This window comes from Podarcis vaucheri, assembly GCF_965113315.1.
Source record: "Podarcis vaucheri genome assembly, chromosome: 17".
NCBI classification, from domain to species: domain Eukaryota; kingdom Metazoa; phylum Chordata; class Lepidosauria; order Squamata; family Lacertidae; genus Podarcis; species Podarcis vaucheri.
In genome coordinates, this window is record NC_138755.1 from 37,630,914 (window position 1) to 37,658,505 (window position 27,592).

General features: G+C 44.6%; 1 protein-coding gene across 3 annotated transcripts; it reads left to right on the forward strand.

Moving 5' to 3' along the window:
• The first annotated feature begins 2,318 nt into the window (after positions 1 to 2,318).
• CLTA (clathrin light chain A) lies at positions 2,319 to 27,512 on the forward strand. Of its 3 annotated transcripts, XM_082205231.1 has the most exons (7): positions 2,319 to 2,712; positions 15,990 to 16,027; positions 17,401 to 17,518; positions 19,085 to 19,196; positions 22,761 to 22,814; positions 25,830 to 25,865; positions 27,024 to 27,512. In XM_082205231.1, the coding sequence occupies exons 1-7, from the start codon at positions 2,511 to 2,513 to the stop codon at positions 27,193 to 27,195; spliced, it is 732 nt and encodes a 243-aa protein (XP_082061357.1). In that variant the 5' UTR covers positions 2,319 to 2,510; the 3' UTR covers positions 27,196 to 27,512. The 3 variants fall into 3 exon arrangements, with proteins under 3 accessions (XP_082061357.1, XP_082061358.1, XP_082061359.1); XM_082205232.1 differs by lacking the exon at positions 22,761 to 22,814 and having other exon boundaries at positions 2,320 to 2,712; XM_082205233.1 differs by lacking the exons at positions 22,761 to 22,814; positions 25,830 to 25,865 and having other exon boundaries at positions 2,324 to 2,712.
• The last annotated feature ends 80 nt before the right edge of the window (positions 27,513 to 27,592 follow it).

The window sequence follows — 27,592 nt, forward strand, 5'->3', positions numbered from 1 at the left end:
GTTGTCTGGTTCAACATAGCTCAAACAGGAGGGTCTTTTCTTGCTTTTTTCTGGGGGTCCTCAAGGGTAAGCAGTACCGGCACTTCCCCCCACTAAATGTTAAAAGAGTGGCACTTATGGTGGTAAGTATGGCACCTTTATAAAATAAAAAAGGAGCAGCAGCACTGGTTTCACCCATAAAATATAAAGCAAAACAGTGTTGTCAGTCCCAACCAGCTAAGTGGGTCTTACTCCCATGCAAAGGGTAATCCTAAATTTAGGACCTAAGCCTGTACCCTATACACAATTACCTGGGAGCAAGCTCCACTGAACTCAGTGGAACTTATTTCTGAGTAGACATGCATAGGAATGCGCTGCACCCAAGCTCTCCTTTCATTTCCAGATCAACTCAGCTTGTGAGTTTCAATGAACCAGGCTCCCAAGGAAGTATGTGTAGGAACGCTGCCCTAATCCACTATAAAAAAGGACATAACCTTGTGCATGTCTTAATATAGAGCACAGCCAATAACAGCTCTGCTCTACAGACAAACCAAGCAGGGCCAGATTTAGGTTTGATGAGGCCCTAAACTACTGAAGGTTATGGGGCCCTTTATATGTCCAGCTGTCCTTTGTCAACAACAAATTCTGACTTTTTTTGTGTTGAGTATATGCTATATGGTAATTTATGGACCTAATATGTGCAAATGGCTTAAGATACCTAACAAAATATGTGCTTTATCAAAATAATTGTTGAACTGAAATACAATTAAGAAGTAGTATATTAATAGTGAAATAATTATTAAGCTCTAACTTAAAATGATTTTTCATATTTTAGGGAGCAGGCTAGCAGGCGGGGCCCATTATAGGAGGGGGGCTCATTATACATCATAGGAGCCTACACAACACAAAACACTGTTGCAGTATGTACCATATTTTTCGCTCTATAAGACGCACCAGACCACAAGACGCACCTAGTTTTCAGAGGAGGAAAACAAGAAAAAGAATATTCTGAATCTCAGAAGCCAGAACAGCTGCGCAGCCTGCATTCGCTCCATAAGACGCACACACATTTCCCCTTACTTTTTAGGAGGGAAAAAGTGAGTCTTATAGAGCAAAAAATACGGGAGGTTTTATTTTGTTTTTTTATCTTACATTTTGGAAATGTACATCCAGGTTATTTTTCCTTTACGTTTTTTGTGGGCCCCCAAGAGAGTGGGGCCCTAGGCTATAGCTTGTTTAGCTTATACGTAAATCAGGCAGGACCAGGCCAGGATTTTCAGATTTGCTCGCCCTCCTATAGCCAGATTGTCACTTGGGGAGCGATAACCTATACATAGAATCCTAGAGTTGGAAGAGACCCCAAGGGCCATCGAGTCCAACCCCCTGCCAAGCAGGAAACACCATCAGAGCACTCCTGACATATGGTTGTCAAGCCTCTGCTTAAAGACCTCCAAAGGAGGAGACTCCACCACACTCCTTGGCAGCAAATTCCACTGTCAAACAGCTCTTACTGTCAGGAAGTTCTTCCTAATGTTTAGGTGGAATCTTCTTTCTTGTGGTTTGGATCCATTGCTCCGTGTCCGCTTCTCCGGAGCAGCAGAAAACAACCTTTCTCCCTCCTCTATGTGACATCCTTTTATATATTTGAACATGGCTATCATATCACCCCTTAACCTCCTCTTCTCCAGGCTAAACATGCCCAGCTCCCTTAGCCGTTCCTCATAAGGCATCGTTTCCAGGCCTTTGACCATTTTGGTTGCCCTCCTCTGGACACGTTCGAGTTTGTCAGTGTCCTTCTTGAACTGTGGTGCCCAGAACTGGACATAGTACTCCAGGTGAGGTCTGACCAGAGCAGAATACAGTGGCACTATTACTTCCCTTGATCTAGATGCTATACTCCTATTGATGCAGCCCAGAATTGCATTGGCTTTTTTGCCCTCGAGCTTTCTGAACTTATTTACTGCTCTGCCCGCTACAATTGCGTCTCATTTTAATCTAGTTTTCAGGGGGGTAAACCGCCATTGACCGTTGCTGTGTTTTTATGCCACCCGTTTATAGAGATTCTCCTGAGGGAGAGATGCCCCTCACGAAACCATTCGGGCGCCGTCTTCCTCACAGCGCAGCCGAGAAGTGGGGGAGGAGGAGGAGGAGGCCGCCCGCGCGTGCGCACTATTAGTCCACACTGCCCCCCTCAGCGGAGGAGGGGGGAAGGGAGGTAGATCACGTGCGGCGCACCCCGCCAAGCCCGCCTCCTCGGCGCGCTGGTTGGCTCCCCGTCCCCGTCCCCCTCTCAGCCGGTTGGTGGCGCGGCGCCGTCGCTCTGGGGAGCTTCCCGTCTAAAAGGAGCGGGGAGGCGGCGGCAGCGCTGGAGTTGGCAGGTTCGCGGAGGCCGGAAGTAGCCGCCGAGTCCGTTAAACGGTCTTTCCTTGGGCGCTCTTCGGCTTCCCGCTCCCGCGCGGCCCGTTTGCTTCCGTTGGCTCCTTCCTTCTTCCTGCCCCGCCCCTCCCTCCCTCCTTCCTCTTGCGCCCACCATGGCCGAGTTCGATCTCTTCAGCTCCCCTCAGCCGGCGGCGGGAAACGGAGCGCTGGGCGGCGGCGGCGGCGATGAGGACCCGGCCGCCGCCTTCCTGGCCCAGCAGGAGAACGAGATCGCGGGCATCGAGAACGACGAGGGCTACAGCATCCTGGAGAACGGCGAGGTGCCGGCGGGGATGCAGGAGGGGCTGTCCGCGGGTAAGCCGGCGGAAAGCTGCGTTCACGTGATGGCTGGCACGTGTGAACGGGCTGACGCGGGTACAGTCCCTCCGCCACGGCTTAGAACTCTTGCAGTATTGGAGGGGGGGATGGCAACTGTGGGGTAGCGCGTTCATGTGGCGCTTGTTCGGAGTAGAAATTGAGGGAGCGAAGGTAGTGAGGTGTAGCGGTTAGAGCATGCTAAGCAGTGTTCGAAACTGAGATATGAAAGCTTAGGAGCTAAATGGCGACTTAAACGCAGGTTATGGGCGCAACAATGGAATGCCTAGGCGCACTTTTTTATAAGACTACAAAGCAGAAAATGAAGGAACTGCAGCTAAAATGTTATGTTCATTTCTCACATGGTCTAGCCCAGGGGTCTGCAACCCACGGCTCCGGAGCCGCATGTGGCTCTTTTACACCTTTGCCGCGGCTCCGGGGCGGATACTAGCGAGGGGAGGAGGCGCCTTGTGTGCCCCGACACTCCCCACTGTGGCGGGCGCTGTACTGGCTGTGACGTCGCATGGGGGCAATGCGTGCGTTAGTTACGCACCATCCCGACGTCACCTTACCGCCAGCCCACCCGCAACATTGAAAGGGGGCAGGTACGCTGGTCACTGTTTTGAAGGGGAGTGAAGAACACACACACACAAAGGTAACTTGTAAATTTAATGTTTATTTCTAGGAGGAGGAGTAATTCTGAGGGGTCAAACAAAGAAATAATAAAAAAGTGACAAAAAACTTATTTTTATAGTGACGAGTTTTGCGGCTCCCAGTTTTTTTTTTCTTCGGAAACGGGTCCAAGTGGCTCTTTTTGTCTTAAAGGTTGCAGACCACAGGTCTAGCCCTTCCCCTGCCCGCCCCGCCCCCCCATATTCTTAAGAGCAAGGGTAGGCAACCTAAGGCCCGGGGGCCGGATCTGGCCCAATCGCCTTCTAAATCCGGCCCGTGGACGGTCCGGGAATCAGCATGTTTTTACATGAGTAGAATGTGTCCTTTTATTTAAAATGCACCTCTGGGTTATTTGTGGGGCATGGGAATTCGTTTATTATTATTTTTTCAAAATCTAGTCCGGCCCCCCACAAGGTCTGAGGGACAGTGGACCGGCCCCCTGCTGAAAAGGTTTGCTGACCCCTGGATTAGAGAGTCTTACCTGGGCGAGACCAGTGTTCAAATCCCCCACTCATGGCGTGACCTCGCGATGGAGGCCAATCAATGCCTCTCGGCATAGTCTACCTCGCAGGGTTGCTGTGGGGATGAGATGAGGATGGGCAGAACCATATGCGCTGCCTTGAGGTCCTCTGGAGGGAAATGTGACCAGTCAAGTGACTGGATCTCATCCGTTTGCATAGCCCGCTTTCGGCCCCACTTCTGGAACACGAGAATCACAGTACATACAAGCTGCTACTTATTACACTTGGCTGATTGCATGTGTGAACCGACATGATCTGCCTTTAACTGTTTTCTGTAGTAAATCAGTTTAAATTGTACAGCAGATATAGCATTGTGTGACCCATCCAGGGGACTTTGTTCAACAAAATGTTCTAAGTCAATAAATATAGTACCATATTTTTTGCTCTATAAGACTCACTTTTCCCCTCCTAAAAAGTAAGGGGAAATGTGTGTGCGTCTTATGGAGAGAATGCAGGCTGCGCAGCTATCCCAGAAGTCAGTACAGCAAGAGGGATTGCTGCTTTCACTGCACAGCGATCCCTCTTTCTGTTCTGGCTTCTGAGATTCAGAATATTTTTTTTCTTGTTTTCCTCCTCCAAAAACTAGGTGCATCTTGTGGTCTGGTGCGTCTTATAGAGTGAAAATTACGGTAATTATCTTTGAAATGTATAGCGCTTTGATTTAATGTTCTCCTTTAGTGAAATAAAAAAGATAAAACGTTTATTAAAAACTTACCCACACCCAGAATTCTGCAGTTCAGATTTGCTGCTTCTGAGGCAGCCTCTACACACATCTTAAGGATCAATTCTCTTCTGTCCTCGTAAGTTTTTGGATTCAGCTGGGTATATTTCTTAACTATTCCACCCTAAATGAGAGGGAAACACCATTAAGCTTCTCAGTACATACAAGCTGCTACTTATTACACTTGGGCGATTGCATGTGTGAACCCAACACAGAGGTCCTAAGGCGCTCCTCTTGCTTCAGGCAGAAAATCCAAGCTGCTTCACTCTCCTTGCGCCTCTGGTGTTAGTAAAAGCAAGAGTAGCCTTTTAAACAATAACCCCCGGCCCCCAAATTTGGTGCTTGATGCAGTTAAATGGTGGAGGGCAGTGGTGGTTATTCAAGAGTCAAGGAGAGTTGGTGATGCAAAGGGGCAGGGCTACTGGTCTCTTATTCTCACTTCTCTGATTGCTACTCTTTAGTTTAGATCCTGATCCCAATTAGCTGGGAGCAGGCCCCATGGAATCCAATAGGATTTACTTCTGACTAGACGTTGTTAGAATTGTGCTTCTAATCTTTTTCCCTCTCCTCCCCATCATTTTCATTAGTGGGCAGCTACCTTCCCTTCCCACATTTATTTAGGAAATGAAGCCCTCCAGTTTTTTGTTGTTTTTTTAAAAATCACTCTTTTGGATCCACACCCAATATTATGGCTTCCCAGCAATTGGCAAGCCAGGAGGCTTTGGGTTACTGTAGGTAGGGCTTGATGGAGATGCCCATCCCTGTGTTTATTTCATTTTATCTTCTCAGAAGACACACGCTCTCAGAACATGGCGACTCTTTTTAAATAATTTCACCAAAAATGCTGGCTTATACAGTATAGTGCATCTTAAATACGCAAAATACTCTCAGTAAACCTTTTACAACAGAGGCTACTTTTGCTGAGGCACATTCTGGTGATTGTGAATTGCAGGGTCAAATCGCACTTAGGGCTGTATAGCAGGCTAATGGGGGAGATGAGGCCATTAGCTGGAAAAGCTCAAGCCAAACTCTTAGTCACGTAGAATTATAGACTTGTAGAGTTTTATGGTACCCTGAGGATCATCTAGTCCAACCCCTGGTGGGGCTCAAACCACAACCTTGAGATGGAGTCTCATACTCTGCCAATCACCTGCTGTGCTAGTGTTGCTCAGGGCTGCAGTTGTAACCTCCCAAAGCTTAACCCCACCCACCCAGGTTCTTAAAAACATGACTCTTTTATTTTTGTCACTCAATTTCTGCAGGTTTCATTATAGTAAATCTCTTTAATTCCGTCTTATCCTCTGTTGATAGATCTTTTCTCGGTCATACTAAAGCAATAACTTGATCTGTTCTGTGGTTTCCTGTTGAGTTTTTTGATCACGTGACGTAAGTCAGTTAACACAGCTCCAATATTTTATTTATTTATTTTAAAACTTAGACCCTGCATATTTTCAAGAAACCCTCAAGGTGTTTTTTTTTTTTTTTTACAGCATTAAAATGGCCAGATGAGAGAGGGAGAGAGAGAATGCACACGCTATTTTATGGAATTTTGTTCATCTGTTTTATATACATCACAGTGGACTCTACTGGGGGAAGAAAATAATAAAGAACAAAATATAAATTATAGACATAATTATAAAACATACAGATCAGCAGCATATGAGACGGTAATAATGAGAAATTATCATTAACAAAACTCCAGAAAGCAATTAAATAACAAAGCAGTGATCAAAAAAAGGAACAACAGTAATTATAGCAGCAAAAACAAAAGGGAATTGGAAATGTGGGTTAAGTAGTGCTTGAGGGAGAAATTCCTTTTTATATGAACATATAAAACATTATATGTTTTGTGGACTTGGAGGCTCTTCTGAGTTCTGAAAGGTGGTATGAATTGATTTTATAAAAACTGGAGGTGAAATAATTTGCAGCAACACAAGAGATTACAGCAAACGACTTAACACACAACTGCAAAGCTGTCAAATGTAATTTAGACTAGCACAGAACATTGGTGGCGTTGTACTCGCAGCAACGATAACACGTGATCACTTCCCTCTGAAGCATAACTCAGCCTAGATCTGCCCAGTAGCAATTTTTCCTTTCCTGTGAGAGCTGTCATGCCCACAACATTGGGTGTCTTCGCTAGCTGCAGTTTTGGCTGATTATTCTCACTGAGAGGCAGGATTAACCATGGATTGAGCTAGTTCTTCAGGGGCCTCAGCGTCCTTATATCATCAGGACCCATCAGGATCATTATAGCCTCGGCCCAGTATAACTGAAGGAGCGTCTCCACCCCCATCGTTCTGCCCGGACGCTGAGGTCCAGCGCCGAGGGCCTTCTGGTGGTTCCCTCATTGCAAGAAGCAAAGCTACAGGGAACCAGGCAGAGGGCCTTCTCGGTAGTGGCGCCTGCCCTGTGGAGCGCCCTCCCATCACATGTCAGAGATAAACAACTACCTGACATTCAGAAGACATCTTAAGGCAGCCCTGTTCAGGGATTTTTTAACGTGTGACATCTTAGTGTATTTTTTGTCTTTGTGGAAGCCGCCCAGAGTGGCTGGGGAAACCCAGCCAGATGGGTGGGGTACAAATAAATTATTATTATTATTATTATTATTATTATTATTATTATTATTATTATCAGCAATAAATGAACTTGTCGAGTGCTAGAATGATTTGGGTAACGTGGTGGAGCCCAGTGAACTGAGTAGTACTGTATTTCTAAAACTAAAAATACTGGGTTTCCTTTGAAACTTAAAAAAAAGAGAGAGACTGCTGGATATGGACTAATTCTTCAGAAAGTATTTCAGAGACATGAAGCAAACGGCTGATTCTCACTACTGACATTGCCAGCTGGTTAGATCCATACCAGTATCATCTCAGTGTACTCTTGAAACAGGTCTCTTGTATTCTAGGCATCTCTTGGCTCTTTTTTAAAAAAGAATACCTAGATGCAGGTTCATTGCAGCAGTAAATGAAAGTATTAAAATGTCTTAAGATAAAGATAAGCTGCCCAGTACTAGTTCCTTGGAGTGTGGTTAAACTGACAGCAATAGCCCAGCACCAAACATAAGTGTTGGGCATAAATAACGCTGACTGCAGCCTTACCCAGCTATATTTCTCCCCAGTGAGCTCATCTCTGGTATATCTAGTGCAGCTGAAGGAACGTGATGTTGCAGGCAGATTTGGGGGAAGTAAGACATTGGTTTGGAGGCAATTAGACTTTCCCAGCCTTTGTCTTGTCTTAAAATGTTTCTCCTCCTACTCTCCTTTATATATAATTGAGGGCATTCCAGGTTTTAAGCACATGGATATGTTGCATGCCATGCCATACATTTTCTAGATTCTGGATGCTTGGAGTTATTAAATCAACTGGTTGACTTATCTTCCATCAGTGCAGAAAGGTGTTGGCTTCCTCTGGGACTGAAGCACATTTGGCGCTCGGAATTGGGAAAGCAAATGGTAAGGTGAAATGCAGCCAAACGAAACATCTGGTTTTTAAGAATTGGCAGTTCTCTGCTGCTTCACTTTTTCTAAAAGCAAAAACCTCTGCATCATTAGGTTGAAACAGTTGATTGGAGAATTCCATAACTGCTGCCAGCTGCCTTGTAAGAAAGAAAAGACGTTTGAGAGATGGCTTCTTCTTCTCCAGCCCCTGTGGTTTTCAAATTGTAATCAGGAAAAGACAGGCTCATTAGTGAGATCAGTATTTAGCAGATCACTTGCCCATGCGCCACTGGAGAAGATGACGAATGAGTACCACTAAGAGAGAGCATTGACCATGTTCTAAATCACTCTTCCATGGGTATGTGGTTGGACACTCAACATGGCCACTGGACTAGATAGGCATTTAGGCTGACCCAGCTCCAGTATTTTGCAGGGCAGCAATTTACACTTAACAGACCTAGTTAGTGCCACACATGAGCCATGGGTATCTCTAGAACATGCCCCAGAAGCATCTGTAGCATGCTGGTGTAGTTTGGCAGATGCGCACAAGTTTCATCAACCCAGAAATGGTTTCCTGAAGTAAATGTTTGAATAGCTACTGGCTTACTTTATTGGAGGTTATAGCACTGGCTGTTGTTTTTTAAAGCCCTAAATGGGTCACGACTGAGATATTGAAGCAATTGCTGCATCCTATATGGTCCTTCCTGTGTCTTAGGATCAGAGATGTTCTGTATGATCTGGTATGTTTGGCGGGCATATGAAAAAGGGCATTTCCCATTGTTTCACTAGGGTTGTGAAACCTGCTCTAAGGATATTTACCAGGACTGTTTTCCTTGGTGTCTCCTGAAGACATTCTGGTTTCTTCAGGCATTTGGATGTGGTGTTAAAAGTGGCTTGACTTGCTCTTAATTTAAACTGCTGGTCGCTTGGGTTCTGCTTTTGAAAATGGAAAAGTGGAATCGAAATTAAGTGCCCCGATCTCAATAGTTTATTTACTGTTAGCACTTCAGAGAAAGACGCTTACTAGCGCTATTGTCTTTGGCAAAATGACCCACACACTGTTTAAAAAACAGGAAATGGTAGTATAGAAAAACAATCTTTTGCACTATAATGGGAAAACATTTTCATGAAATGTGTGCTTTTTGTGACCAAGTACATGACAAATATGCTGATAGGAAGTTTGACTTGGACTTAATTCTTGTGTCAGGTGTACTGGGCCAAACCTTCAGAAATAGGATTCACTTTAAATCTGGACAGGCTCTTTCATCAACTTACTATAGTTGATGGATAGAAATAGGGCATGTATTAATAACGAAGTTGCCATTTTATGCAAGCACAGTGGGACTTGCATTCCACTAAGCTTTTGTGGAAAGATAACCAACTAGACTTGCTTAAGAGGTACTAATGAACTCTTTTTATCTTAGAATTCTGAAAGGCTTTGCTTATTTTTGCATGTAGAAGTTGCCTTTCTGCAGGTTGATATAAATAGGGAAAGAGAAGCAACGAAACTAGTTAAAATACTAACGGTACCCTCTCCCATTGCATACATGGCATTTGCCAGGATCCATCCCCTCTTCTGTTGAGGTGAGAGGTAAGTAGTAACCTGATTGGCTACCGAGATGCCTAAAAATTGTGTACCCCTGCCAGTGAATTTTTACTTTCATTTGTGATACACTGGTAAATAGAAATACGTTGGCAAAGGCTGTCCAATTTCTTTCTTAATGCAGAGCGAAATTAACTAGCTACATGGGGACGAACTGCTTTTTTGCACCCTTGTTAATTTTAAGTACTTAAGCAGGGAGAGCAGCTGGGGATTTTGTGGATTTACTTTTTATAACTCGTAACCTTCCAGACCATCTTATTCAATTTGTTGCTATTGAAATGTGTGGCTTGTGCCAAGCTTGACTCTGATTTGGAATGAAATACGGTATCCCAGCGGTAGTTGTGGCATCTTAGGCGCTTTATTGAAACTACAGTGTGAGTAAAATTACATAGTAAGAATGACTGTTTTACGAGTGGGTGTCTATGAAAAGATGCCCTGGAGTATTCTGTAAGAGAGCTGATGACTCAGTAGCTTAGCAGCATTTCTCATATCTAAAAAGAACGATGTGGATATCCTGCAGTGATAGGTGATGGAGAGAAAATAACATTTCTTCTGATTTTCTAAAACTGAATTTCCCAGCGATCTTAAAACACAGTTTGTATTACTACTGTCATTCTCATTTCTGGATATTCAATATAGATAAGCACTTCTAAAAGCAAATACTCAAATGTTTTATGAACAGCCATTGACAGATTCCTGTAGCTGTCAATATGACTGCATCACCACATAGGCCTGGTTGAAATACTTACCTGGGCAGTAGTTCTTGGGAGATGGAAAGGTGGACATGCACCCTTCTCCTCTGTACACCTAAAGCATGGGTAGGCAAACTAAGGCCCGGGGGCCCAATCGCCTTCTAAATCTGGCCTATGGACAGTCTGGGAATCAGCATATTTTTACATGAGTAGAATGTGTCCTTTTATTTAAAATGCATCTCTGGGGTATTTGTGGGGCATAGGAATTCATTCCTTCCCCCCAAATATAGTCTGGCCCCCCAACAAGGTCTGAGGGACAGTGGACCGGATCTCCTGGAAAAAGTTTGCTGACCCCTGACCTAAAGTAATGTATTACAGTCTTTTACATGGAAATCCACATGTACAGTTATTCTTCTGAAATAAAGGGGCAATAAAGGATAATGGAAATTGAGTCTCCATGGAGCCGCTGCATAATACATTACTTTGGTTGCATTGTGGAGAAGAGGTTGATGCTCTCACATGACTGGATTGCAATGCAGGTGAGTGTCAGAGTTCTGCTCCGCATCTTCCCAGTGTGGGCCCCCATTATGTTCCCACTTCGGAACTTTATTTTTATTCTAAGAATATACTTATTGGCACACTAGTACTTCACTTATTTACGGGACGCAGGTGGCGCTGTGGGTTAAACCACAGAGCCTAGGACTTGCCGATCAGAAGGTCGGTGGTTCAAATCCCCGTGACGGGGTGAGCTCCCGTTGCTTGGTCCCTGCTCCTGCCAACCTAGCAGTTCGAAAGCATGTCAAAGTGCAAGTAGATAAATAGGTACCGCTCCGGCGGGAAAGTAAACGGCGTTTCCGTACGCTGCTCTGGTTCGCCAGAAGCGGCTTAGTAATGCTGGCCACATGACTCGGAAGCTGTACGCCGGCTCCCTCGGCCAATAAAGCGAAATGAGCGCCACAACCCCAGAGTCGGCCACGACTGGACCTAATGGTCAGGGGTCCCTTTACCTTTACCTACTTCACTTATTTATCAGAGTAGACTGTGTGGGATGAAGAAACCATGTCTGGCCCCCATTTTTTAAAATATAAAGCCTGGCTGTTACCTGGATCTGTCCTGTGCCTTATGCATATTCCTGGTTAGGCAAGAAGCAGATGTAAAGAGTCTTTATATTAACAAAGCTGGAAATAAATTTTGCACGTTGTATTAGAGTCTATTGAAGCTAGACCAACATAAACTGCTTTTGCCTTTTATGTGCCTTTGAGAGAACACCATATTTAGCAGTTGAGGACAGAATCTTATTAGCAGAAGATGACTTTTTGCATTTTTGAGACTTGGACTCCCTTAAACTTCTAGCCAATACTACACAATTGGGCTTCAATTTGCTTACCATAGTATCCTATTATATATGAACTGGGAAAGAGTGTTACCAGTGTGAGGACAAAGCAGTTGCTTTCTAGTCCTGGTTTGCTCCATTCCTCAAACCAGTTTCTCAGAAACTCTGGTTAAATTACTCAAACTGTCTTTAGTGTGCAGCTTTAAGGCTTGTGCACATTGTGGATTAATAAGGTAGACTAGTGAGTTTGCTTTTGTTTGCCTCTCTTTGGGCCTCTGAATTGCTGCATTGGATTACAGTGGTACCTCGCAAGACGAAAAACGTGCAAGACGAAAGAGTTTTCCGTTTTTTTGAGTCGTTCCGCAAGACAAATTTCCCTATGGGCTTGCTTCGCAAGACGTTTCGTCTTGCGAGTTCTTGTGAGTTTGTTTCCTTTTTCTTAAAGCCGCTAAGCCGTTAATAGTCGCTAAGCTGCTAATAGCCGTGCTTCGCAAGTCGAAAAAACCGCAAGACGAAGAGACTCGCGGAACGGATTAATTTTGTCTTGCGAGGCAACACTGTACTTTGCTCGGAACATTGTTCTAGCGGAAAGATGAGGTCACTGATACAGAGCCACATGTCGCATATATTTTCATGTTCCCCATTCTTGATGTTTTGCCACAAGGGTTGGCAATCTTTTAGCCCCAAGATCCACATAAAGCAGTGGCTGGGCAGTTTGGCGTAGGCTGGCACAAATGGAGGGTCACTATGAGAATGCCAAAAGCTCTAGTGTATCTTAAACATGTTCTTTTTTCTCTCTCTTCCCAATAATGTTTATTAATTTTCATACAAAAGCATTATTAAAAAAAATTAGAATAGACAATACTAAAGGGGAAAAGAGAAGAAAAAAAGAAGAGAAAATAAAGATACTTTCCACATCCCATATAATACTACATACACTAAAACTTAATTAGTTAATTAAAATCCATCTTCATAAACATATTACTTGACTTCCTCTGATGTCTTCCATCTGAATTTCCTTGTAATTAAATGTAGCAGTTTCCAATATCACCATTTGTTCTTTTTTTGCCTTCCAATGCTATTCCCTGAGCACCACACAGCCATCGCTGTCATCTGAGTAGTATGAAGTGCTTTTTAGGACATCAAGTGCTAAATAGTTCCTACTTTGGCAAGGCTTGCGCAGCTTAGGATCTCTACTGGGCTGCATACATTTTGGTCTTACAGCTGTTTTTGAAGTACAGCAGCCGTACCTTGGAAGTCAAACGTTTGGAAACCAAAGCGCAGCTTCTGATTGGCTACAGGAGGCTCCTGCAGCCAATTGGAAACCGCGGAAGCCCCGTCAGACATTTGGCTTCCAAAAATAGTTCACAAACCGAAACAGTCACTTCAGTTTTCAATCGTTTGAGAGCCAAAACATTTGACTCCCGGGGTGTTCAGGAGCCAAGGTACAACTGTTATCACCTTCATCATGATGTTAGTTTATTTGTTTCCATAGTTAAACCATGGTCAAGATGGCTTACAACATGAAAAGATTTGCTCAATTAAAAAAATGCCAGAAGTAGTCATAAGCAATAAATAAAAACATTTTAAAGTGAGGTTCTAGACTAGGGTTGGGGAACCATTTTAGTTCAAAGGCCACACTTGTTTGTTGTGGGGGCCACCAAAATACATCCATTCACCCATTCATTTTCTTACTCTTAACCTGCCACATTAAGGCTTGGAAAGAGAGTCCTATTTCAGGCCAGATTGTGTGGGGCCATTTCTGCTGGAGGCGGCGTTCACGCTGTGCAGAGAGTTGCATCAATTCACATATCTCTCTAACCTTTGAACCTGCACAAAAAGTAGATTAGCACTGTTCTCGTATTGCCGATTGGTCGTGGTGAGACTGAAATGTAGTGGCTTTGTGTAAATCCCTTGCGTTCATTGCTGGGGTAAGAAGATTTGAACCTGGAACTCCTTGTAAGTCGCTTCTTTTGCTCTTAACAATTATGAAAATTGTACCTGCTTTTGTATTGGAAATTCCTTTTTAAAACCTTCAGGCTAAATGCATTTAGGTCTCTTAAAAGCCAGGATGGTGGCGTCAGTCTTGAGTCTGTAACTTCACAGGATGGACCTGTGGTCTTGTTAGCATTGCTCAGTTTGAACCCATCTCAAAAAAGCAAATGTTGCTATGATGGTTTAGGCAAGCACTGCATATGCTCCAAATGAGAAAAAGGAAAGAGAAGAGGGAGCAAGGTTAGGGGAAATATATGTGCTATCTTTGCCGTCTCAGGATGTTTTGTGGGCTGTATTGACTTCAACCTTCCTGTTCTGATAGTGTTTCCCCAAAGATAAGATGGTTTTGGATTTGTTAAAACAAAAACTGACCATGGGAAGCAGCTGTTTGTTCTTTCTGGCAGTTCTTGATAGCTTCTGTCTCCTTTGTTCTTAGTGTGTGGAAATAGGTCTTGCAAATGAATCTACACTTAGTTGATCCCTTCCTTGGCAGATATTGAAATTAGTATACATTCGTACCTCTGAAGCTGAATGCCTTTAAACTCAAACCTTTTGGCTCCCGAACAATTGAAAACCGGAAGTGATTGTTCCGGTTTTCGGACGTTTTTCAGAAGCCGAATGCTTCCGTAAGTTCCGATTGGCTGCAGGAATATATATATATATACAAAAACCGACACCAGAACCAGAGGCACACAGAACGCCGTCACCAATCAACCACACCAGACCCAAACCCAGACCCTCTCCACAGACATATTACAGACTCCATCCAGTAGCCAAACTATAGTGGCACCTCCGGATGCTGCACCCCCCTGCAATCCCTACACAGATCTGGCTGGCACAAGGCACAAAACCACAGCTCGCCCCTATACACGAAGCCAAGCCAGAGCACAACTAAATGCAGCACAGCCATCTTCTCAGAAAAACTCTTCACAAGCTCAAGAGGTCAAGACACAAAAGCTTTAGCAACTAATCTACACTTAATGACCCACCCAGTGGTATTCAGAATATCACTCATGAAATCACTCAAGATATCCCTCAAGTAATTAAGGAACAAAAGAAGAAGAGGCACACTAATCTAGGAACTTCCTCTCTGCCCAGAACGTTGGAGGCTATACACCACACCCCTCAACAGTATTTATAGGAACTCAAACACCAGATTCTGCTCTGTTCCAGTAACAAGAAGCCGAAAGCACCAGCCTGAAGATGACGAGTGAGACCTCGTCGAAACGTCGCACAGACACCCCGACTCTTACACGGGAAGACACCCGAAGACACCAAAACCTGCATTCCTGTACCCGTGAAAATCTACGAAAGCTATATATATATATATATATATATATATATATATATATATATGCGCACTAGGCGCCAAATGGCCCCTTAAACCAAAGAGAGTTGCCAAAATGGAAGGTCTAGTTGCCATTTTGGGGCAATGGACTGACTGCGATTGAGTCTCAGTTAAACATCTGGCTAGTTCAGATGACAACCTTGAGCCAGCTTAAGAGCTTTGAGTACTTAAAGAAGAAAAGTCACTTGATCCAGGGACAGTCCACAAATATATTGACCTATTCCAACCACTTTTTCTTAATTGTGCTTGCTGCTGCTCAGGCAGCACAGAAAAAAAGCATTTTGGTTCCAGAAATTCTTTTTTATTATGCACTTAAAACATAACTGATAGAATTCTACAGGATGGGGTACTAGTGTGGGAAAAGAGTCCAGATCGAATGATCCCCAGATGGTGGAGATGTCAGGCGCTATCCTGGCATCCGGGCATCTTCACTTCGTCGCAAGTGGTCGAAAGCCAGGTGCAAAATGTGCCTGTGTCTGATCTGGAGGGCACCAGCATGGCTGTCCCTGTTGCATAGCTTATAAGAACTGAGCAGTCAATCTTTTCTGCCTACAAACTGAATGCTAGTGCTAAAGCACTCGAGGTGCTCCATAACCACAATTGTCGGATGCTTTTTAAAATAACTTTGTAGAGATCAAGATTATATTGCAGCAAGGGCAGGGTATTGGGGGTGAGGTTGAAAAGTAACGGCTTCCCCAAGATCGCCAAGTGTGTTCTGGATGAGCCTCGGAACAGGTTTTTTCTGCCTCTTGTTTGCCTCCAGTCTACACCATCCTTTTCCAATTCCCTGTTGAGAGAGTGTCTGAAGCCTGTGTCCTCGCAGCTATGTAAAAACCCTCCAGTCTTTTCCCTCCTTACATACTCTTTGAACTGCGGTTATTGTCTGTAAAAACACTTTCTTGTAAAAAGAAAAGAAAGCTAACACAGATAAATTCTTCTTCTTCTGCAGATTCAATTGACGGGGTGACGAACGGTGATGTCTACCAGGTAAATGGAAGTGAAATGAGCTTTAAAGCAACTCTAGTTGTTGGATGACTCTCCCGATAAAGAGTTTTATTATTCCTCTGGCTTTTGCTCCCATCCAGACTGTCAGCAGATTTGCGCTCGATTGCTGTAATGGTGTTTGCCTCCTGCATGCCAGAGTTGGCAAAGGTCAACAAGCCCATTCTTTAACTGAACAAGGGTGGAAGGGCCAGGCAAAGGGTTTTGTGGGTTAAAAGCACTGTCAGTCCTCATCTGCCTCTCCACAGCCCACACACCCAAGAATGAGCAACTGAGGTGGATGAAAGGAAGAGCTCTAAAGGTTTCCATTACTGTCCTTGTGGGAAGAGCTCATCTTTTGCCTCCGTCTACACGGAAGGAAAAGAAGCAGAGGTGCCTTAAAGCACGGGTAGAGCAGGGAATTAATCAGGAAGCCCTTAGATGGGGTGCCTGTTGCCTGCTTCTGCCACAAAAAATGGATTTTAAAATGTGCCTGTTCCATTTTGGGAAGCTGTGCCTGGCACATGATCAGTGTGTTTACAAGTGCGTGTTTTTTTCTTTCTACTTTATTTTATTTTTTGCTACATTTGTACCCACCTTTCCACCAAGAAACTATGGGTGGCATATGTGGTTCTCCCCCTCCCTATTATATCCTCACACCAACCCATTGAGGCAGGCTGCGAGAGGCCCACGTTTGCCCCAGTGAGCCCCATGGCTGAATGGAGATTTGAACCCGGGTTTGCCACCCGCTAGTCTGGCACACCAACTATTAAAGTATGTTGGTGTTTCGGCAGCAAGGGTTTTGGAGAGAATTGTTAGATAATTTGTCTTGGTGCATTCTATAAAACGCAGTTTCCAAAACTTGGGTCTCCAGCTGTTTTTTGGACTACAGCTATCATCCCTAGGTAGCAGGATCTGTGATCAGGGATGATGGGAACTGTAGTCCAAAAACAGCTGAAGACCCAAATTTCGGAAACCCTACTATAAAACAACAGTCTTCTGAATACCACTGGCTTGCTGTAAAACAGGTGATGGGTAACCAGTGTTGTGGGATGAGTGGGAGAAAAAGACTCATCAATATGTCAGTTGGGTACTTCTTTCTCTTCCTGCTCCCTACATATTTATTGTTGCAGGGGTGCAGTCCAGGTATCTCTTACAGGCTAGTATTGTGATGGTTGCTGACACAAGAGTTGCTTCTAATCTGTTCATTAGGAGTGGAGGCAATTTAGGTTTACTATTTCATATAGGTGGGTAGGTAATCTGGATTAGCAGTTGAGGCAGGTAGCTCTTTTTTTACTACAAAAGTAGCACTACTTTAAGAACTGCATTTTTATCCAATGGCTATCATAAAATGACTGATCTTTTTTGTGTGGTTCAAGGAGAGCAACGGTCCGACGGACTGCTATGCAGCTATTTCGCAAGCTGATCGTTTGCAGACAGAACCAGAGAGCATCCGCAAATGGAGAGAAGAGCAGCTGGAGCGTCTAGAAGTACTTGGTAAGGGCCAAGGAACATGCACAATTCTACCCTAGCTTCTGACAAGACCTAAAGAGCAGTGACGGTGCCTCCATCCCTTGTTCTGAGATGCAGTCAAGGGCCGGTTTGACCCCCATCCCAGTGTGAATAGCAGAATTGGTTGGGATCTCCTTAAATGCACCTCCCTCGTTTTTGCACATAAGAGGAGAAATCTATTAGCGTTTCTGTTGCAGTTCTGTTGCCCTCTGCTTGCAATTTGCATAGGAGACCTTGTCTGAACAGCCTCAGCACTGGGCCCTGCACTAGGGACTAGATGAGAAAGATCCTGGAGACTGTTGGTCATCGTCAGACTCTCCGTTGCCTTTCCCTTCTGTAGCTCCTTTTGCCGTAATGGCCCGTTTTAAGAATTAGTGCCCTTCTTCAACACAGGAGAGAAGACTGATTCCTTATTGCCTTATGTATAGCTTCCTATGGGTAAGCACAGAGTACACAATCAGATTTCTTGCCTGTAGTAACTCAAACTCCTGGAAATTAATGTATATGTTATATAGTTACCCCTATCTTGTATATTTCTCCCTCTGCCAGTTATGAGGGAGGGGTTGCATTGGCAGTGCCAGCTTTAGTGTCCTGAACTCCTAATCTGGGCTGCGTGACCAGCAGCCCTCTAGATCAGGGGTCAGCAACCTTTTTCAGCCGTGGGCCGGTCCACTGTCCCTCAGACTTTGTGGGGGCCGGGCTATATTTTGAAAAAATAATAATGAATGAATTCCTATCCCCAACAAATAATGCATTTTAAATAAAAGCACACATTCTACTCATGTAAAAACACCAGGCAGGCCCCACAAATAACCCAGAGATGCATTTTAAATAAAAGGACACATTCTGCTCTTGTAAAAACACGCTGATTCCAGGGCCGTCCGCCGGCCGGATTGAGAAGGCGATTGGGCAGCATCCGGGCCTTAGGTTGCCTATACCCCTGCTCTAGATGATGCTAGACTCCAACACCATCCATAACTGTTGACCGTGGAAGTTGGGAGTCTACCAACCTCTAGGGGAAGCCTCAGTTCCTCCTTCCTTACATGACCCCTGGCAATCTTATTCAACTGATCCTCTGTCTGCCCATACATTGAAGCAACTCTTGCAACCCAAGGGGCGAGGGACTTCTCATTTTTTAAAAAAGAAAGAACAAATGAGAGCAGAGTTAAGTGGTTAAGAACTGCTGTGGGTGTTGGTCAGTCTGGTGAACATTTGCAAAATTACATGGAGGGTTTGGGAAATGGAGATAGAACAGACAAACTTGTGCTACCGGTTGAGCTTGTATACCTGAAGCTAATGCTTATCTGTGGATTCAAAGCACTGAACCCCTCTGCCCCCCCCCTCCAACAGCCCTTTAATCCAACACTGTTACTGTCAACACTGGGAGCATTTCGGATATCAAGCTGAGTGGTTTCTGCTAGTGTGGTGACTCTTCTCCCTCCAGCAGCTCCCTGCCTCCCAAAGCCTTTGCCTACTTATAGTTCAGAATCTTAGCTATATTTAGCTCGAGAGCAAATGTCCGTTCATTCTCGTCTGCCTCTGTTTTAAAAGATGCAAACTCTCGAAAGCAAGAAGCAGAGTGGAAAGAGAAGGCGATCAAGGAGTTGGAGGAATGGTATGCGAGACAAGACGAGCAGCTACAGAAAACGAAAGTGAACAATAGGTAAGGAGGGTTTGCCAGCTTTTTTTGTGGAGGGGGCTGAGAGGTGGCTGTGGATCAGCTGCGGCCCAGATGGCATTCTCTGGTGTATGGCCCAGTGCCAGCATGGTGTTGGCCCCCTGCAAACCATAAATAGTAAGTGGGAAGCCAGCCTCCAGAATACCCACCCCTATGTCCTCCCTTCTCTTGTGTGAATTCCTCTGCCACTCCCTTCCATTGCTTGCCATTTTTTACTTTGGTACGGTTATTACACTAAATGATGGGTGAGGCCTGTGGAGGGAATCCCCTTCCTTGGACAGAAATGGCAAGGAAGCGGTTATTCCCAAGGTTAGGTTTGTTGTGATTTGCAGGGAGCTGCCATTGTGCCTGCATCGGATCCCTTATGATTTGCCCGACTGTTGCCAGAGTCCTGTGGGTACTGCTCCCGAAGATCAGACCTTGGTTACGACATGCTGCTATTTGTATAGGCAGAACATGCAAGTTAAGAATGGCATATTCCTTGTACAATAATGGGAAAGGCAAAAGAAGTACAGTGGTACCTTAATCCGTTCTGGAAGTCCTTTCCAAAACCAAAGCGTTCCAAAACCAAGGCACGCTTTCCTATAGAAAGTAATGCAGAATTAATCCATTCCAGATTTTTAAAAACAACCCCTAAAACGGCAATTGAACATGAATTTTACTATCTAACAAGACCATAGATCCATAAAATGAAAGCAATATTCAATGTACTACACTATAAAATAAATAAGACAGTATTTTAGATGATTAAAATTAAAAAAAAAACTTACCTGCACTGATGATAGTCATTGTTTGGATGAGGGCCTTTTATCCATTTCTGCAGTCACACAGTCAATCAATTAGTAGCTGAAATGGGTTCCACACAGTCACAAAAACAAATTAACTGAAAAAGCCTCAAAAACAAAAACACAAAATAAATACCAAGAACAGTAAGCACCAAACTTAATCCGTTCCGGACGTCGTTTGACTTCCAAAATGTTCAAAAACCAAGGCACAGCTTCTGATTGATGCAGGCACCCCGGAAACAATAGCCAACAGCAGCATCGGACATTTGGCTTCCAAAAAATGTTCCAAAACCAGAACAATTACTTCCGGGTTTTTGGCATTTGAGAACCAAAGCTACCACTGTATTCTGATGCTAAGCAGCCCTTCTAAGAGCTACACGATTCTTTCCCATGTGTCCTTAAAAAAACCAACAACCTAACTCTGCTCATGGCAAGTCTGGAAAAGGAAAAGGCGACATGCTGAATTCAGAATACTTGCAGTTTCTCATGCCAGCAAGGTGAACAGGCTTTATCGTGCAATTCAACACGATCATGAAACTAGGCCACACAAGCTGCTCAACAGCCTCCCATGCTGTGTAGTAATCCTCTTTTTATTAAAGGGGCTTATTTCTGTAGTAGTTGTGATTCTTCAGGGCAAAAGTCTTTTTCAAAGAGAATGAGTAAAAGAAAAAATTGCAGGGTGTAGCCAAATCTTTGAGCATGTCTCAAAAGAGGAGTTAGAACTCTAATGGTGATTAGTCCTGGGGAAGCCAGTGTAGAGCCGGATTGCGTTGCCAGTCTTATGCCAGTATAAATTTAAAACACTTGGCATTGTCTGGGCTTTCTTCTCAAGACGTACGCATAATAATGGCAGCAGTGATTCACTAGGACTCAGGCAAAATCCACTGGGTGTCCTCAGCCGATGGAAATTGGCGGAACCAGTGAGACTTCAGCAGAACACGAATGCATAGTTGTATTCGGTGTGTCTTGCCCTGTGAGCCTTTTTTTGCATGTTTGTTGCTGAAGGCCTCCTTTATAAATCAACTAACAAAATAAATACTCTGTTGTAGGACTCCCTGAGAAGCAGTAAGCAGGCCACTCATTTAATTGAGCTTAGCTCTCTGCTTACAGTGTATTGACTCAAGATATTGTGGGCGGGAGTATGTTAGAGGAGGAGATTTTGTAGGACAAAATCTGATGATGATGGTATAAATTAGCAGGGAGGCAGCCTGGTCTTTGTCTGCTTATTGCACTTAGCTGATCATTTGTTCTGTCCTTTTTGCCTTTCATTTCCCCCCCCTGCCCATGACTTTCTATAAACGGCTAACTGTCTTTTATCTTAAGAACCAACTCTCATATCTAGAAGAGACCTGCTTCCTTCTTGTTGAAAACTACAAGCAGCCAAAGGGGGAAAGCAGAATTCTGTCATTCCTAAAAAATGTTCAGGGTGGGGTGCCTGAAGTCACCTTTTCTGTTTTGCCAACAACCTCTGATGTGTTTTAGGCTAAAATGTGGCCATTTATCCAAGGCTGTAGATGGAGCTTTGTGGCCAAAATGTGGATTTGAACCCAGGGCATCCTAGTCCTATTTGCTAGTGGCAGATGAGTCAGTGGTTGCACAGGTTTTTGAACCCTGCTTTTTCATAACCTAGTAAGGCAGCTGGGTCTATAAAACCAACAAGTTAAAAATATTACCCAATCCACAGTACGCTATTTTTGTTTCAGGTGACCAATAATTCAAATTAATACTAATATATTCCTGTTTAGGATAGTTCAGAAGTCCTATAGCTGCATTTCTGCTTATTTATCCCCCACTTTTTCTTAACAGATCAATAAAATATTATCCCCCCACCCCACCCCAAAAAAAGTCCTATAGCGTTCAGTTACCTTGGATTGGTCATGACATTAAGGATTACTGTATTTTTCCATGTATAACATTCCCCCTTGTATAAGACGCCCCCTATTTTTGGGGACTCAAAATTAAGAAAATGGGGAGGAGATTGCCCTCTTGTATAAGACTACCCCCCTTTTTAAATCATTATTTTTAGTATAAAAAAACACCTAGTCTTATACATGGAAAAGTACAGTATTTCTTCATTTAATTGCTAGGCTCTTAAGACAGAAAACTGAACTTGTCTCTTACTTAGCTACGTTTCGCAGTGCTGCAGTTTTGAAACTCGTACAAATATGTGAACTGTTTAAAATGGGGGACGACATGACAGAGAGCACAGATGTCACAGGGCAGTTTCCTGGTGCAGACATAATTCTTACCTGTACCAACCACGGTGTGCAGATTGGGAGCCAGCCTTGAGAACTTGCACTCGTTTGCTTTCTGGCGCAATTCTCTTCCTTCCTTGGCCTTAACCAGAGCACTAACACAAATGCCTAATGCAAGCCCAGGGCCCTAGTGAGTCACAGTTTACAAATCTATTTCAGTAGTTACAAGCAGAGTGCTTTGGTTTGCATTGGTGCACCTGTAATACAGAACCATAAGGAAGGCCTGGGCTGGGAGGGGTGGTGTGGTTGAGTCCGACTCTCAGTATGAAAATTATGGTGTGTCGGGAACCAGCCTTCTACCTGCTCTGCACCAGAGCATCCTTTTAACGATGCTGAAACCATTTTCTTAATATTTTTCCTGCCTGGGAATTTCTTAATATTTCTAAGGTCTTGTTGCATGTTTTAATATACTAAGCCTAATACAACTATAGCTGTTTTTTCCTTCTGCTTATTCTTCTCTTTTTCTCTCCTGCCTGCTTGCCTCTTCTGTGGACCACCTTGCCACCTAGGGTGGCAGACGAAGCTTTCTTCAAACAACCCTTCGCTGACATGATTGGTTATGTGTATGTTGCCTAACTACTGTTTTGTCCGTTCGTTTGAACCATTCTCCATCAGCTTCAGTTAGCACTTCTGAGCTGTGAGGCTTACTGTTTTCAAAGCGTCCCGAGAACAAACAACTTGGGGCAGAGAGGCACGTTCTGCAATAGAACAAATCACAAGGATCCAGGATGTGGGGAGGATGTGGGGCAGGGCGAGTAGAGCTTTCATTCATAAGATGGAAAGGCCTATTTAGTGGTGGTGATAAAGTAGGAAGGAATACTGAAGCTCAGCGATGGCCATCTGGCATCTTTGCAGCCACATCTGGTCCATGAAGCAATTCATGGGACCCTTGGCTGTCCTACCAACTTTTAATCGAGAGTATAATGAAAGTTTACAAGTAAAACTGAAAGAAGGAAGAAGGGCTTCCTTAGCTGGAAGGAGAGATGTTCCACAGCTAATCTTTTTCTCATTTGGCTTTTGAATAAAATGCTGAAGACTTTAATTTCTGGGTGGCACAGATTTGATTAGAGCCTGATGATCCATGAAAGGATGTAGATTGTACTGCAAAACAGACTTACTCCCTAGTTCAGGGGTCGGCAACCTGTGGCTCATGAGCCATAAGCGACCTACAGCGGTTGTTTAAATGACCCACAAGCCACCCCCGAACCAAGCCGCCTGCTCAGCGAGTCCCCATGCGTGATCCGACCCATGGAGCGATCTCCACGGCAGTGAACCAGCCCAGGCGAGGTAAACCTTGCCGGCCCCTGCCTAGTCTGACAGCTGATGAGAGAACAGCATGGTTTCTATTACCATATGGGAGTTGGCCATCCATGCTGTGGCTGAAATAAAATGGCAGGATTGAACATTGCTTGCTTCTAAGTCACACTGCTGAGTTCTGTACAGTGGTGCCCCGCAAGACGAATGCCTCGCAAGACGAAAAAATCGCTAGACGAAAGGGTTTTTCGGTTTTGCGTTGCTTCGCTAGACGAATTTCCCTATGGGCTTGCTTCGCAAGACGAAAACGTCTTGCACTTTTTTTAAAAGCCACTTGAAGAGGCGCAGTTGCGACGGACCGTGCTTCACAAGACGAAAAACATCGCAAGACGAAAAGACTCGCGGAACGAATTATTTTCGTCTTGCGAGGCACCACTGTAAGTCTTTTAGGAAGCGGGTCTGCCTGAAAGGGAGCTGTCAAAGGTATGTTGGAAAGAAAATGCCTCTATCAAAGTGCAGTTGAGATTTCCCCCAACCAAATTAAGCTGACAGGTATTTGGAAATCTGAAGATTGGAAGAATCAGTGGTTGGTTATTTCTGTGTGCCAGCAGCTAGGTGCTAAACAGCAACATATTACGCAGTTTAGAAATCTGGCCATATAAAGTTGGGTGCCAGGAGCATATCCAACTTAAGAACTGCATGTGTGCTATAATAGCTTTAAAAAGCTGTGCTTGATGAGCAGTAGTAAAGGTAAAGGTACCCCTGCCTGTACGGGCCAGTCGTGTACGGGCCCATCTCACTTAAGAGGCCGGAGGCCAGTGCTCTCCGGAGACACTTCCGGGTCACGTGGCCAGCGTGACAAAGCTGACAGCTGCATCTGGCGAACCAGCGCAGCACACGGAAACGCCGTTTACCTTCCCGCCAGAGCAGTCCCGGGGGTGCTTTCAAACTGCTAGGTTGGCAGGCGCTGGAACCGAACGACTGGAGCGCACCCCGCCACGGGGATTCGAACCGCCGACCTTTCGATCGGCAAGTCCTAGGCACTGAGGCTTTTACCCACAGCGCCACCCGCGTCCCTGATGAGCAGTAAGTAGTATATAAAACACAGGATAGGAGTCAGTAGGGAGTGCAGAAGGCTTGGATGCGTTTTATCAAATTAATTGATTAAAATGCCAATTATGTTGGCATGAAGTATGGCAGGACTGCTATATACTACATGAATAGGTCAGATTTGTTGCACTGCATATAGAGAAGAAATAACCAGTATCTTTCTATTTCTGGAAGTTAGACTTTTTTTTTACTCTAATATTAGATTCATTTGGCTGATATTCTTCTATACCAACCTCAAATCTACAGGATGACCATTTCCGTACTAGGAGTGCTTGCACATGTGATGTTTATTGGTTGGTTGGTACTCTGAATTAGGAAGTCTTCCACCCTGCTGTGCACATACTGAGAAGGTGATGGTCCCTATGCTGGTTAGTGCTAGTCAAGACTGAGCAGCAGGATCATCATAGGAGGCAGAGCTGTTGCCTTGCCAAATAGTGGCAATGCTTCTAAGCCCACCTTTCCCCAGCCTTGGCTCCTGATACGTTGATGGATTACAAAACCTGTCATCCCCAGTCAGCATGGCCAATGGCTGGGGATAACAGGAGTTGCTGTCCTGCAACATCCGGGGACCCAAAATTAGGGAAGGCTGCTCCAAGCAATGAAAAGGAGCAAGAGCAACACAGTGCCCCTGTTGCTGGTTTCGTTTTTGAAAGCCGTCCCCCCAGTGACAAGATCAGGAGGCGGCAGAAGTTGCTCTGCCTCCCACTTTGTGGGGCAAGCTTTATTTGATTGACATGGCCCCACCCAAATGACCCATTGGGAAATAGCAGATCAAACTGGTGACCCCTTATACATCAGATCCTTCCTGTTTCACAGCCTGCCTGGTCCACCAGGAGAGAGTCATGACAGCACCTGAAGAGGCAGATGGTTCTTGCATGCAAGTTTCTGTTTCGTGTCTTGTATTTAAAGCCCGCCCCTCTACCGGTGGAAATTTGGTTTGACAGTTACCTAGAACAGTGTTGGACTTGTGAAATGCTGGACTCAACAGGTGCCCTTTTCTGTTAATGCAGAAGGACTTGTTTCCCGTAGCCAGTGGGGGAGAAAATTCTGCAGTGCCGTTGCTGCAGGATAACATGGGTGGCATGTTTTCCTGACTGTAGACGGTGCTGCAAGAAGTGCATGTCTGGCCAGCTTTACTTATCATCTGCATTATGCTCATTTTCATTTTCTATATCTGACTTAAACTCTCCTTTTTGTTTCTCTTCACCTTTAAGCACAAACATAAACCATCCTTGCTACAGCCTAGAACAGTTAAGTACATTCTTCACTGCCCCTTAAGTGTCTTGTCACATGAAATAGCAGTGTTGTAGTGACCCCCTCGTCATCAGTGGTGTTTGTAAAATACAGTCATCCTTGTGAACTGTGCTTAACCTCATGGGATCTATCATCATTGCTTCTTTTCTATACTGCTTGTTGGAGTAGATGAAGTCATCCTCTTCCCTCTCCCATAATTAGGGTGCTCACAGCATCCGCCCATGTGTGAAATCCAGGCCATCACTGTTTGCTTTAACTAGCCGTTGGGGGTGGGAATCATTTTGTTCAGGCAATACGGTTAGCAGTGCACCAGTGTTGGAAGGATAACATAGATTCTTACAGAGATGTCCACTGAGCACAGCTGTGTGTATGGAGGAATAGGCAAAGTTATCCTCTGAGCTGACCTTTTGTTGATCTCTCCTGCTCCAACCGATACCATCAAGTCCATAGCGCTTACAAGCATGAGGCCTGTGACTCTTTTGCTGCTTCACCATAGCATTGGAAATGCTGTCATATACTCTCTTACACTATGGTTTTGTGAGCCTTGGAAATGGTGGCATTTGAAAACTTTAAGGGCAGTTTTTGGTACAAATTCCTAGCACACTCAACCAAGATGGTTAGCCCTCCCCGCAAAGAAGAATCTGTGCCCTATCCAAAACTTGAGGATGATAAGGAGATTGGAATCTTGCCTGACCCTATCAGTTAATCTGAATTCTGTGCATTGGATAATGTCATGTTTGCACAGGGACCTCTGCATGTAAAGTCCACCCTTTTGGGCCCCGATTACATAAACTGCACACCTTGATTTTGTGACAGTCCCAGTCTCCTTCGCTATACATAGCCAGTGTACCCCTGAACAGCATCATGAAGGTACCTTGTAGTTCAAGGCTGGGATTATACTGTTCGCTTAAATTAAACACCTGTATTCCAACATTTTACTTGGCTTCTCCAGTCTTGTGGGCCCGACTCGCTACCCAGTCTCCCTTGTCAGGACTTTTTGGGGAGGAGGATGTGGGGGGAAGACCTCAAGGTGCTACAGTTGACCTGAAGCCCATTGTGTGTAGTGGCGTGGGATGGGTTCCAGGAAGCAAGGGGCTCCTGGGGGCAGGGAATGTCCACGGATGAAATCAAACATTGCACTGCATTGCTTCTAGGGCAGCTGAAGAAGCCTTTGTGAACGATGTTGACGAATCTTCCCCAGGCACTGAGTGGGAACGTGTGGCTCGGCTCTGTGACTTTAACCCCAAGTCAAGTAAGCAGGCAAAGGATGTTTCCCGCATGCGCTCGGTGCTGATTTCACTCAAGCAGGCTCCACTGGTTCGCTGAAGGGGAAAGCGCACGCCACACTACAAATGCAATATCTTTAACTTTACTCAGAGAAGCTGTGTTTGCAGTAATTGGATTAATTATGTTTCAATGTTTTTTGGGTTTTTTTTTGTTTGGGACCAAACCTCATGACGTACTTAGAGTTTGATCATTGTTTTGTGATTGCATGTTTTTTTTTCTCCTCCTCTCCCCCTTATCCGTGTCCTCCTGGTTGTACATTACTGGGGAGAGACGTCAAGAACTGTAGTCTTTGGGATCTCTGGCGCAGAGACTTCACTTTCAGCTGTACTGAAAATTAAAGATCTGTTTAAGCGGCACTCTTGTGTGGGATTTAATAAGTCAAGGCAACTTTCTTGTTAAAGCTTGCACAGTAGCTGGGATCGGGCCTGTATGGGTG

Bases quoted from the DNA above. Each gene is read 5' to 3' on its own strand.
- CLTA (XM_082205231.1), top strand. From the start codon at position 2,511: ATGGCCGAGTTCGATCTCTTCAGCTCCCCTCAGCCGGCGGCGGGAAAC. The intron at 17,519-19,084 runs GTAAGGGCCAAG...CTGTTTTAAAAG, and splicing joins GGAGCGTCTAGAAGTACTTG to ATGCAAACTCTCGAAAGCAA. The intron at 19,197-22,760 runs GTAAGGAGGGTT...CTTGCCACCTAG, and splicing joins AAAACGAAAGTGAACAATAG to GGTGGCAGACGAAGCTTTCT.